General features: G+C 42.2%; 1 protein-coding gene across 4 annotated transcripts in view; it reads right to left on the bottom strand.

Annotated features, from left to right (window-relative positions):
- The window catches only part of tafa5 (TAFA chemokine like family member 5), a 716,074-nt gene that overhangs the window by 358,838 nt on the left and 343,272 nt on the right, over window positions 1–13,964 (bottom strand). For all 4 annotated transcript variants that reach the window (XM_033039766.1, XM_033039763.1, XM_033039765.1 and 1 more), the window contains exon 2: window positions 3,891–4,040. In XM_033039766.1, coding sequence (XP_032895657.1) covers window positions 3,891–4,040 — 150 coding nt within the window. The remainder of the gene's footprint in view (window positions 1–3,890; window positions 4,041–13,964) is intronic.

The following is a 13,964-nucleotide window of genomic DNA, read 5'->3' as shown; positions in this document are numbered from 1 at the left end:
ATTCTTGAAGGAGAAATCACAGGGCAATCAGCTAGCTAGCACTTGAGGCTTTGCTTCCAATGTTGCCTGTAACAGGGAGGCTGATGAATGAGCTGAATAGACTCAAGCACATGATAGGGATATCAGCCCCGCTATAACTGCTGCAGCAGCGAGGCTGCTCTGTTGTTGAAGAAGCACATCCACTGCCCAACAGATTTTTCATCTCTGTGTAAGAAAGAACTGCAGATGCTGGTTTAAATCGAAGGTTGGAGAGTCAGAGAAGAAATGGGCGATGTTTCGTGTCGAGACCCTTCTTCAGACTGAGAGGGGTTTTTCATATAGACGATTATTTCACTCCATGCAAAAGGATTGGAATTTGATCGAAATGTAAGCAACCAAAAAGAATACTGTTCGGAACTACCGAAGAGCCCAAAGTGATAGAAATCTGAAATAAAAACAAGATCCTGGGCAATTAACAGCAGGTTAAAATAAAACCTGTTCAGCTGGCCATTTATAATTAAAGTCACTTAATCCTTTTGCATTTAAAAGGTAGTGCAATAAAATGCTGATTATATTGTTAGCTGCCCATAGCCTCAGAATAAAAGGACGGTCCTTTAGAAAGGAGATGAGCAGGAATTATTTTTTTCAGAGGGTGGTGAATCTGAGGAATTCATGGCCACTGACAGCTGTGGAGGCCAAGTCAATTAATATTTTTAAGGTGGAAATTGACAGATTCTTGAATAGTACGGGTGTCAGGGGTTATGGAGTGAAACTAGGAGAATGGGGCTGAAGGGAAAGTTAGATTAGCTATGATTGAATGGTGGAGTAGACATGATGGGCCGAATGGCTTAATTTTGCTCCTAGAATTTATGAACTTATCCATCACCTGAATGCTATAATCACTATATTAAATTAACAGTGTGTTGCCAGGTAGATACGCTACTCAGTGGAAGATGTCAACATTCATTTGAATATGGTAGCATTGAAAGCTGAAGCACCCCTAAAGGCATCTGGTGCTTGGCAGATCAATATCTATCCTATGTTATCCATGATCTGCACAGAAATAGCTGACACATCAACACTGATGCTGCAATTGGTTTCAATATTAGGGAGGCCTGGTGGCACAGCAGTGCTAGAGACCCGGGTTCGATGCTGACTACGAGTGCTGTGTGCACGGAGTTTTGTATGTTCTCCTCGTGACTGCATGGGTTTTCTCTGGGTGCTCTGGTTTCCTCCCACACTCTAAAGATGTACAGGTTTGTATGTTAATTGACTTGGTATAAATGTAAATTGTTCCTAGTGTGTAGAATAGTGTAAGTTTGCGGGTATCACTGGTGGTCGCGGACCTTGTGGGCCAAAGAGATTGTTTCCGCGATGTATCTCTAAACCAAACTAAAGTAAATTACAGGATTGATAAATTCAGCCATGCTTTCTGCCAAACCCAGTGATGTCTCCTGGAAAATTGGCAGATCTGTATCAGAATGGAGCGTGACTACAAGGCCCATCATGCTCAGCAGCCAGCTGACGCCATGCACAGTACCTGAGATGGTTCAGTGGTGGGGTCTTTCCCCATGGAAATATTTGCCAACATCCACCGTTGATTAGAAGAATTAATAAGAGGCCTTTTGGAACTATAGATCAGAAATGCAGAAACTGGCAGCAACTAAAGGTAGAATGTTGAATGTGCTCCCTCAACAGACTGAGACATTTTAAGACAATGCTCTGCTACTGAAGGAATTTCAAATGTCACACGTACAATATAATAAACAGTTGATTTATCTACCTTTTGATGGGCACTCGGACTCTGCTATATGATTATCTTGAAAAAGGCGGCAGAGATGTCCGGCTTTTATGAACCAGTAACCTCGAGAGTTAATGTAAATTATGTAAGACAGAAAGCCTATAATTTGTTTTAATAGCTTCATAACCAAAGAGTGTGTTATAGATTGTCCACTTTATAGAAGTGACCAGCAAGCCCGTGCGACAACCAAAACTTGTGTTCAATATTTTAAGTGCTCCACTGGACTCCCTGATTACAGCCCTACAGATGACTGCTTATTCTATTTGCTAGACTCCAAAGTATATCTAAAATTATCCAACAGCAAATTCATAAGGAAAAACAGCTTGCAATAACAACTGCTTTGAAGCCATGCTGTCTCTTTAAAAACCAACAGAAATAAGTCTTGCTAAATGGAGCACAACATTACAATGAAGCAAACTTAAGGTCACAGCTTTGAAGAATTAAATGCATGTTAAACTCTGAAGGAATAAAGGGAAGCAACAATTCTGTAGAAGAAAATATAAAAAGTTATTCTGGGCATTAAAGCTGCATGAAATATTTAGAAAATTAATGAAAGGCTTGGGCTAGTCATCATACTCTTCAATGCAATTCTTTGAATTGTCGTTATAAAACATTACAGATTCAACCATTTTACATCAAAGCTTAATTCAGTAATTATGATACTTACAAAATTCTTGTTCGTGTTGAATACATAACTGGTAATATCAAGCCAATTTTCAAAGTGCATATTACTGTAATTTTGATAATTCAGGAGATTGTTTTTTTCTGGGGAACTTTTGGACCTGATATGCCAGAATATTTTTACATTTTTGGCACTATATAACCTTGAGCATTTTGTATTATTTAAACATGCAGGATACAAATTTTTCATATTGCATTTCACTGTATTATGCCCCTAGTTACAATGCATTTTATTTCAACATATAAACTAAGCACCTCAATGACCAAGTGATTTTTTTTCCTCACATTAATACACAAGCCAAGCCATATAACTATTCAGCAGCAGCAACCACCAATGACCATAAAGTAGCTGACCAACAAAAACTGCCAACTACAAACACCAGCTAGCCACAGGAATTCATGCATGCATCACTGGGTGCCAGCCCAAACATAACCACCCATTGTCAATGCACTGATGCCATCCAGAGATCAGCAGATCACAACCGAGCAAACCCAGTAAGTGCCAACCAACAGACAACCGCCCAATGCCATCCATTTATAAATAGCAGCCTGTAGCCTAAATGCAATCAATCGCCTAAATTCAGTTTGTTGCCTTAAGTGGAGGTAGAAATTAACACTTGAACACTAGAAGTAAACAGGCACTTTTAAGTTTCATCACTTGATTTCCCACCGGAAAGTTTGATCCATTGTCATTGGACTGAATGATTTACCTTTAAGGGAATTGATAGTTCTCTTTTGCATCCAGTTACCACCCACCACCCATCCCTTGTTGGTAGATCAGTGGGACCAGAACTTGATGCTGGAGGTTGTTGCAACTCAAAATTGGAAAAAGGTTTTGAATGGAAAAAGTCAAAAATTATTATTTTCTGGTCAATCGATTGTTTGACCAGTACAGAGTGTATGGTTGAGATTAATAATACAAGAAGGGGTGATGATTTAGAATACATTTTCCATTTTTAAATCATGGAATATTCTGCCAATAATAATAAAATGTAATGGAATATCTTCCCACCAATATTTTCTTACAATATCAAGAAAATGCTTTACACATAACTTCCATTAACCAATCATGAAGACAGTATAGACTATGGCTTTTGATCTATGACAAACTAGAATCTGAAGTGGTGGCTTTAACTGTGGGCGAAGATTGGGTTTTCTATTTGCTCTTGGTATTTCTTCTGCAAAGCAATGATTGATGGGTTCACCAACTCATCTCAAGCCCCACAAATGACAACTTGTTCAGTCCATATTTTCTCTTTCTCACACAAACAAATGCCAATTCCTCTTAAGTTTCAGGTGCAATAGACAAGATTCGCATACGAGCGAAAATGGGTCTGTTATGTGATGTAATTCTGTAAACTTTGGTTTGTTCTTTAAACAGACCAAGGAAGCAGCAATAAAAATATATAAACTTCAATTATTTTCTTACCATCCACACAGGCTGGTTTTGCTCTCGTTGTGCCGGCAATCTGCCCCTTTTTACATGCACACCTAGCAGTTTGTCTGGCTATAGTCCTTCGCGGTTGACTGCTATCTTTGTCCAGAGTGACTATCTCACAAGTACCTGCAGCAAGCTGACCTGAGAAAAAAAATACAAGCACCTGGTATTAATGTGTGAGCTCCAACAAAGCAACAAGCAAGAAATCCACATTCTGCCCACAAACAAAACAAAGCAGGTTGCTTGAAATATGGTTAAATGATGAGCTGCATACAGATAAATCATGGAAATAAAAGAATTAGGAGCAGGAGTGGCCTCTTCAAGCCTGCTCTACCATTCAATATGATAATCCATATTATCTCCTAGTGTAGATGGGACATGTTGGCTGGTGTGGGCAAGTTGGACCGAAGGACCCGTTTCCACCCTGTAAGACTATGACTTTATATCACTGGCTTCTCTCTCTTTCCCTCCTCAACCTTCACACCACCTTCGCACCAGCCCTCTCCCACTCAATCGAGCTTGCCCCACTCCCAATGGCAATGGTTCTCTGCCACTGCCAAATATGTAGACTGGGGGAAAAGCCAGTTTTAATCATGAGAACACCCAGCTCAAATAGATAAAGCGTTGGCCTAGAAATCTTTTAATTGCGATGCAAGGCAAAACTAGCATTGTGTTGTGTGTGCCACCTGAAGGGGACTGTAGGTTACGGTCAAATGCTGAGGGGTTTGTGGCATGGTCAGTCGTTGAAAATATTTAGGGTCTTGAATGGGTACTGAGAGTTAGGGTAGCAATTGTGATGGTATGTGGCAGTAAGTGATTCAGAGGAGACCCACAGTGACGGCTTGAGTACAGAACCTAAAAGTGAACCACATGCAGATGTAATCTCATGACCAAATCTCTGCGCTCTCCCCACACTACCCCATACTGTGCTATCCTGTTAATTCTGGCCAAATTGGAGATGCCAGGACACAAAAATTGAGTAAAGGCTTCTGGACTGCTAAGCCAATTTGGTCAATTTAAATGTGCCTTCTGCAGAAATGGGACAAGCTGCAGAATGGTGCCAGCTTGTATAGAGCCTACATAAGAGTTGCAGTAAGAGAATGGAACATCTGCAGATTCTTACAATTAGGTGTAAATTGCATGAAACGCATTGGGTGAATGCAAACCAGACATACACATTATAAATATTGTTGCAAAGCTTTACTTTGCACGATGTTGATTGGGTTAAGTGTTGAGCCTTGTCTGGGTTTCTTGAATATCCAGGCACATGTTGCATAATTTATCTCTGTTAACTTGTATCTAGAAACTTTGTCAGATACATTGTGTTAGTCACTGTATTATTAGGTTAGGGAAATGTCTATCATGTACTGTGTTCATTGATATCTGTTATTGGACTGTATAGAGACCACCCCCGTGTGATTCGGCCCCTCAAGTTTTGGGGGCCTATAAAAGGCCGCTCCCACAAGGTCCTGTGTCGATCTTCTGGGAGAACGCTTAGGACTGCGTAACCTTCTGGAGTGTCTCTGCTTGCACGAGGCTAGTGGGGCTTGGCCAGGCAGATACAAGGATCGAACCCATGGTGATTAGGTATAGTAGTGGGGAACTGTTATTGTGTTTTTCCAAATTAAAGTTTAGATGCGCAAGTGCTTGACTCAGTATTTTAATGACTGAAACTAGACTGGGAGGAAGTTTAGAACAAGTTATTTACAATCCCATCATGTCTTTTTCTGTCTAGAATTTTATCTGCCTTCTAAAACATGTTCAGTGACAAGGCCTCTAAGACCCTCTCTGGAGACAAATACCACCATTCACTGAGTAGGGAAATTTAGCATCAGATTCACGCAGCACGGAGGCAGGCCCTTTGATCCATCATGTCCTTGCTGAACATTATGTACTACTTGCCCTAATCACAGTTTCCTGCATTTGGCAAATTGTCTTCTATGCCATTGTGTTTCAAGTGCTTTCTATTCATTTCTAAACTCAGGGCTGCCAACATTGGATGAGAGTTGGGAGTGAGAAATTGCAAGAGACCAAGCCGGAGGGAGCGTAGCGACCGATAGGAGGGGGAGAGTGTGGAGTTTTTGCATTTTTCAGCTTGAAATTGCGCAATCTGTTGCATACTTGTCTTATAACTTACACTTGAATGCAATATATATGCTTTAAATTGGATTAGCTATGAATAAGGTTAGGCTAAACAACATTCCAAATTACATTCCACAGTAGAGCCAGGCTCTGATCAACAGGTGCAGCACACGAAAGATCTAATTATATTCACGTATTGAAATCAGATTATAATCAAACACTTGGCCCATATTGATCAAGCTGGGTCTCACTGCACACCTGGTATTACTCCTGACCCTGACTCCAGTTGCATACCTTCTCTCGTTCCTGACCCTGAGTCCAGCCTTACACCTGGCCCCCTATTCTACCCTGATCATAGCTGCTTACCTGCTTAGGTTCCCAATGCTGAACACTGCCATTGTCCCTGCTTTGACTGCACACCTAGTACTATTCCAGACCTTGACTCTGGATGCACACTTGGCCTTGCTCCTAGCCCCTCTGCACTGACAATATATCTGGCCCACACATAAAGCCCCATATCTGACCCCCTGGACTTAACCTATCACGTTCAAGTCCACAGGTGCTTATCTAATGCGGTAATCTTCTATGGGGCACTTCACAGACCAAATTTTGTATAACAAAATGTGCTACATCCATTGGCTTCCTTGTTATCTAACATGCTAGTTACTTTGTCAAATAAGTCATCAATTGGTTGAACACAATTTCTCATCTGTAAAATTATACTCATTCAACTGTATAGGTATTCTGTTACCATTTCCTTCATTTTCCTAACAAACTGTCCTGAAGTCATTTTCACCCCCAATATTTTCAGTATTTTGCTGTCTGCCTCTCAGCTGGGACTTTACCGAAATGCAAAGTCCAATAACTATATATTTAAGCAATATTATTCTATTAAATGTGATCTTGAGAGTACATAATATTTTCTGTGGTATTCATAACACAACAATGATAAAAAAATATTTGTTATGATTGCACCTACCAACATGCATACATTATTATATTACAGTTAATATGTACCGAGGGCAGATTTTTCTTCAAATGCTCCCCATTCCCAATTACTTTTACACTGAAGTGATTGAAATCCAAGTGAAGTTTAAATGGCATCAGAAAAATAAAACCTCCGGAATGGATGATATTCATTACGTGGTTGGTTGGAGTCAGTATCAGCACTATATTAAACTTTGAATCTTCAGATGTCCTGGTTCAAATGAAACTAAAGACAAATAGTAACCTCCTCACACATTCCCCTGCAAGTATCTCTGTCACTCCTTTAAAATATGCCCCTTCTTTGAACAAGCTCTTAAACATCGCACCTGAATCAGTTTCCATCTGATTACACCCCTTCGGGATGCTCATCTACGTGTTCAATTAAATAAAACAACGAGATTGGGGACATTTCTATTCAACCTGTCCAAGGAATTTGGGGGGGGGTTAGAAATAGTCAGTGAGGTAATCAAACATAATAGTTGAGTGGCAAATGACAATAGTACCACCTTCCCAATATTTAACTGAAGAAAATAATGGGTTATCGAGGTTGTATGTTGTGACAGACAGCCTGACACCTTGCATGTTATTTTAATATTACACTTATCCCATCCCCCTGGATATTCCAGATTAATAAATTAAGGTTTTGTCAACTAATTACAAATCAGGACAATTACAAATCAATCACATTAGTCAACTCCGAAACATGAAGCGCTGAGCATTGGGATCCAGACATCACGGACAACTGGCCTCAGTTCCCCGCTCACATCTGGCAGTGTTCTCTGTGTGAACCAGGGGCCACGGAGCATTTTTGAAAGTGGGGAGGCTGAGCGATCACTGATCACTGGCCTTGGGGTACCCGTGAGGGAGTAGAGCAACCAAGTGGGGGGAGGGTGTGGGAGGTGTCCCCCCTCCCACTGTAGGGACTTTAAAAAATTTGATATATTAAAATCATGTTTTAGTGTATTGTAGAAGTATGATTTCAATGTTTTTTGTTTGAAGTATTTTTAAGATGTAACTTTTTAAGGGGTGACTTTTTCCACACAAAGGGTGGTGGGTGTATGGAACAAGCTGCCAGATGAGGTAGTTGAGGCAGAGCCTATCCCAACATTTAAGAAATAGTTAGACTGATACATGGATAGGACAGTTTTGGAGGGATATGTACCAAAAGCAGGTAGTGTAGCTGGGACATGTTGGTGGGTATGGGCAAGTTGCGCTGAGGGGCCTGTTTTCACACTGTATCATTCTATGACTACATTATACCTCCACCATGCATGAATGCTTCAAATCAAGTGGTTGAGTTTTATTGCCATGTACTCAAGCATAGAAACATAGAAAATAGTTGCAGGGATAGGCCATTCAGCCCTTCGAGCCAGCACTGCCATTCAATATGATCATGGCTGTTACTCTAAAATCAGTACCTCTTTCCTGTTTTTTCCCCATATCCCAAGCAAGCCCCAAGAGCTAAGTGTAACTCTCTCTTGAAAACATCCAGTGAATTGGCCTCCACTGCCTTCTGTGGCAGAGAATTCCACATTCACAACTCTCTGCGTGAAGAAAGTTTCTCCTCATCTCAGTCCTAACTGGCCTACCCTTTATTCTTAAACAGTGGCCCCTGGTTCTGAACTCCCCCAACATCGGGAACATTTTTCCTGCAGTTACAGTAACTGAAAATCTAGCAGGCAAGCAGGATGCTTTCTCCAACCACCCCCATTTGAAGGCCACTATCTTCTACCCAGTGCTTGGTACCTACTTCCAGCGGCCACTGGTTGTCCTCCAGGATGCACCGGGCCGCAGCCTGATCCATGCCAGTCACCTGGGTGAATTCGGCACCGAGACTCTCACGGCAGCGGCGCAATGCTTCCGACGCCTCCGATGGGCCGGGACTCTTGCAGTGAGGCTGTTCCATGGCCGGAGCTGCAGCGAGCGACTCGCCAGCCCGGCAAACATTCGCCAGCCCCGGCTCCCCGTCTGCATCTGTCCTCGCCGCTGCTTCTGGTTCCATCCCTCCCTCAGCCCCGGCTTGCCAACACCCACGGCCCATGCAGTTGATATGAGTTTTGACGTTTTCGTTGATCACAGAATTTCGCATGACCAAGCGTGAGAAATTTGTGATCAGCATGAGAACGTGAGAATTTGGCGAAATGCGTGATTCTCACGCTCAATGTGTGAGAATTGGAAGCCCTGCTAAACTGTTAAGAGCCTCTTTTCCATCATTGATCAGACAGTATGTTCCAGATTTCAACCACCCTCCGGGTGAAAAAATATGCAAGAGGGAGGAGAGCAAATTCCGCATCGCAACCTTGAGTTTTGAAGCACCCAGGAGAATTAAAGGAATGTTTTACATAGGACATAGTACAGAGCAGTACAGCACAGGAATGGGCCCTTCGGCCCACAATGATGTTGAGTTAAAACTGGACTCATCTGCTAACACAATAGAGATTGAAATAAATGTTTTTATTTAAACTTTAAGGTAGAAACAGAATTATTGCCAAGTTTGTAATATTTCAGTTCCTACCACAAATAAACTTGGTGATATTTCAGTTCCAACCTTGTCCAATTGCAACTAGTGAGAAAGTATAGAAATTTGATGTATTAAGCTGAGGTAATAATAATCCACACTCAAAATTATTAGGGTATTCAGAGACATGAATATGCAATAATTATGGTTAAGAAGCTGTCAAATTCATAAAAACAAATTCTTGAGTTTACTTTTAGTTTTTTTTAGTTTAGTTTAGAGATACAGCGCGGAAACAGGCCCTTCGACCCACCGAGTCCACGCCAACCAGCGATCCCCGTACACTAGCACTATCCTGCACACTAGGGACAATTTACAATCTTTACCATAGCCAATTAACGTACAAACCAATAAATCTTTCAAGTGTGGGAGGAAACTGGAGCATCCAGGGAACACCCACGTGGTCACGGGGAGAACGTACAAACTCTGTACGGACAGCACCCATGGTCAGGATCGAACCTGGGGCTCTGTTGCTGTAAGGCAGCAACTCTACCGTTGTGCTACCGTGCCACCCAGTTTCGAGATTTTGTTTGCAAGAAAGTAAAAATGCTTTGTGAATAACTGCGTAGACGAGTCATTTTTGCTGATTGCACTGAAAAGATTGTAACAGAATAACCAGTTGATGAGCAAATAATCAGTGACAGCAGTTTTAACTGTGCACAGGAGTACTCCAGAAATCACTGCCAATTTTCTCTGTTGCGAAGGTAAGAGCCCATAGATTCGTTATTATTCTCACTCTAAATTGCAGGCTTGTATTAATTGATTTAAACACGTAGAATCAAGTTAACACTTCATAAATTCAGAACTTTTACACAAACCCAGTAATTATGTGATTAATGCAAGTGTATTAATGCAACTATGTACAAAGTACACCAAGAATTTAACTTGCCCATTATAATTTGTTTAGAGATTGAGCTCAATACCACAAAGGGAAAAACACTCATTTTCTCGTAACAAAAAACATTAGCCTCTAATTATAAAGTCTGCAGGATGCCTCTTCGAATGTGCCAAGGGTTGCAGCAGTTTAAATGAGAAAAGGATTCTATAATTTTAAACGCCACATATCATAATCGTATAAAACTGCTATTGTCCTACAATTAGTTAATATTGATTAATAATAATAATAATAATAATAATAATAAATACTTTATTGATCCCCTCAGGGAAATTCAGATGTCCAGAAGCCCCCAACCAACAGCCTAGCGGTCCGAATTATAAAATCTAATGGTGGCAGGGGTGAAGGATCTCCTGAACCGCTCCGTTCCACAGGGCAGGGAGAGGAGCTGGTTGTTGTTCCGAGTGCTCTTTTGACTCTCCAGAATTACATGGAGGGGATGCCCGGGGTTTTTCAGGATGACCTGCACCTTGTGCCTCATACGCCTCTCAAGCACATCCATCCCAGAGTCTACTCTCCCCTCCAGCACTGAGCTAGCTCGTTTAACCAGTTTGACCAGCTTCTTGTTGTTTTTTGCACTAATGCTGTTGCCCCAGCAGACAACAGCGTAGAAAATAACACTTGCAACCACAGTGTTGTAAAACATGTGCAGCATATCATTACACACATTGAAAGATTTGAGCCTTCTGAGGAAAAAGAGTCTGCTCTGGTCTTTTTTGTAGAGGGAGTCAGAGTTGACAGACCAGTCCAGTTTGTTATCAAGGTGCACTCCAAGGTATTTATATGTTTGCACCACCTCAATGTCAGCCCCTGCAGCGTTGACCGGCTGAAGGGGGAGCTTGGACCTGCCAAAGTTAACCACCATCTCTTTAGTCTTAGTTGTGTTCAGGATGAGACAGTTCTCTTCACTCCAGGCACAAAAGGAATTGGTCAAGTTCCTGTATTCCTCCTCCTGCCCGTTCCTTACACATGCCACAATCGCTGTATCATCTGAATATTTCTGTACGTGGCATGTGTCAGACTTATAGTTAAAGTCTGCTGTATACAGGGTGAAGAGGAACGGGGCCAGAACCGTTCCCTGTGGGGCTCCAACATTGCACACCACTGTGCCAGAGACACTGTCCCCCAGCTTGACAAACTGTGGTCGAACCGTCAGGTAGTTGTATATCCAGGAGATAAATGTGGAATCCACCCCCATCTTCTTAAGCTTGTCATTCAGAATCAGGGGTTGGATGGTGTTGAACGCACTTGAGAAGTCGAAGAACATAATCCTCACACAGCCACCGGGTTTGTCCAAAAAGGAGTAGATCCGGTGCAGCATGTAGAGGACTGCGTCATCCACCCCAATGTTCTCCTGGTATGCAAACTGTAGTGGGTCGAGTGCGTGCTGGACTTGTGGTCTCAGGAGACGAATGAGTAGCCGTGCCATTGTTTTCATGATATGGGATGTAAGGGCCACCGGTCTGTAGTCGTTGATCTCGGTCGGCCGCCCTGCTTTGGGAACCGGCATGAGACATGATGTTTTCCACAGACCTGGTACCCTCCCTGACTGGAGGCTCAGGTTGAAAATGGTCTAGAGCGGCTCCGCAAGCTGAGCCGCACAGTCTTTTAGTAGCCTGGGACATACACCATCAGGGCCAGCTGCTTTACCAGGGCGCAACCTCCTCAGCTCAGCTCTCACCTCGTCCGCCGTGAAGAACAGTTGAGGAGTTGCCGGCATAGGAGGTGCTGCAGCTGTGGTGTTGCGGGGGCTGCCTCGTGGAGGTGATGGTGGGGGAGAGGCTGCACCTGTAGAGGTGGGAGGGGATACCAGATCAAACCTGTTATAGAACAGGTTAAACTCATTGGCCTTGTCCACGTCTCCTGACGGCTGGCTTCTCTTCTCCTTGGCCAGTGATGGTCTTCAATCCTCTCCACACCTCTTTGATGTTGTTGTACTGCAGTTTCTTCTCCAGCTTCCTTTTATAGTCCCCTTTTGCCTGCTTCAGGTACTGAAACCAACTGAAACCAACATCATCAGTATATTGACACTGATGTTGTCTCAGCTCAAGAATAGACTACAGAAGACTGTAACACATACCTTGCATGATACTGAAACATCAATCTCAATTAAAACCAATGAAATAACTTAAGGTGCCAAATACCACCCTCAAGAATGTCTCAAAAGTGCTTCATCAGAACTTTCAAACAAGTGCCTTGAGCTTATTTGGATGGTGATGGGAATGATCTTTCCCATCAGTAGCAGTGTTGTTGCCATGACATGCTGCCCCTAACACCAGTCATGCTGGGAATGTGACAATCAGCATCTCCTCCTGGAACGTGCGATTGTGTGGACAATCTGGAAACTTAATGGCCAAGGTTAATCTCGAACATCTGTGCCACACGAGACTTGGTGCTCTGCAAGCTGCTCCCAAGGACACACACTGAGACAATTTATCAACTGCTGCTGGTAGACCATGAGTTCAGTCTAAAACACCCTCTGGTTTGCCCAAAATTCACTGGTCTTCAAGTATGAGAAGCACTTCATGTTGCAGACTGGCACAGTGTAAGGTTCAAGGCTATATTCTGATAGATGTGTCTAAGTTTGATGCAACCTATATAAAGGTGCGATGTAGAGCCTCCTTCCATTACATACTGGAACCTGTGTAAAATCCCCAGGGGACCATTTGATCAAGGAATGTTCATAAGGAGAAAACTGATGTCATGCTAATGCAATGTGAATGGAATAGCATCACTTGCATTGAAAGTGGTGAAAATATTCTGTGGTATAGTACTTGCGTAAATTTTATGAATACATTTTTTTAATGAAAACATGCTTCAAACCCAATGTTCTTCAATACACTGTGGCAGGTTATGTTGCAACTATTGCAGTCCTATGGTACATAGCAAGGTCACGCATAAAATAATGAAATAAATCTTTCTCATGTTCATTAGTGATAGGAGCAGAATTAAGCCATTCGGTCCATCGTCTACTCTGCCATTCAATCATGATTGACCTATCTCTCCTAACCCCATTCTCCTGCCTTTTCCTCATAACCCCTGACACCTGTACTAATCAAGAAAGAGGTTGTAGAATTTATTCAGAGAAAATCTATATAACTAAAAGTTTCATCTTGACCACTTCCTGTCTGCGCTGCATATTGATCTTAGAAAAAAAAAAAACACTACCATATACCGCTATGATTTTTGGCCATCTTACTCAGTCTTCCTCTGCTGAGGCAGCCCCGAGGATTTTTACGATCAATGAAAAATAAAAAAGTTATGAATGTTTAAAAAATCTTGAGATCAGCTGATTGGTCCTCTCGCCTGTCAATCACCATGATGAAGGTAACACCCCTTCCGGGGGGGCAGGAGTATAAAACCCAAATGGTATGAGAATGCATTTGAAATTGGTGGCCTGCACTCTGCTTGAAATGGTATGAAATTGCATTTGAATTTGGTGGCCTGCACTCTACTTGAAATGGTATGAAATAGCATTTGAATTTGGTGTCCAGAAATGGAATTTCAAGGAATAGCCGTGTGCACAGCCAGCCCACCAGCCGTGAGTCAATAAACTACCAACCCACCAGCTGTAAGTCAACTTACC

This window comes from Amblyraja radiata, chromosome 21 (assembly GCF_010909765.2).
Source record: "Amblyraja radiata isolate CabotCenter1 chromosome 21, sAmbRad1.1.pri, whole genome shotgun sequence".
Classification (NCBI taxonomy): Eukaryota; Metazoa; Chordata; class Chondrichthyes; order Rajiformes; family Rajidae; genus Amblyraja; species Amblyraja radiata.
This window is presented reverse-complemented; position numbering and strand designations above follow the sequence as displayed.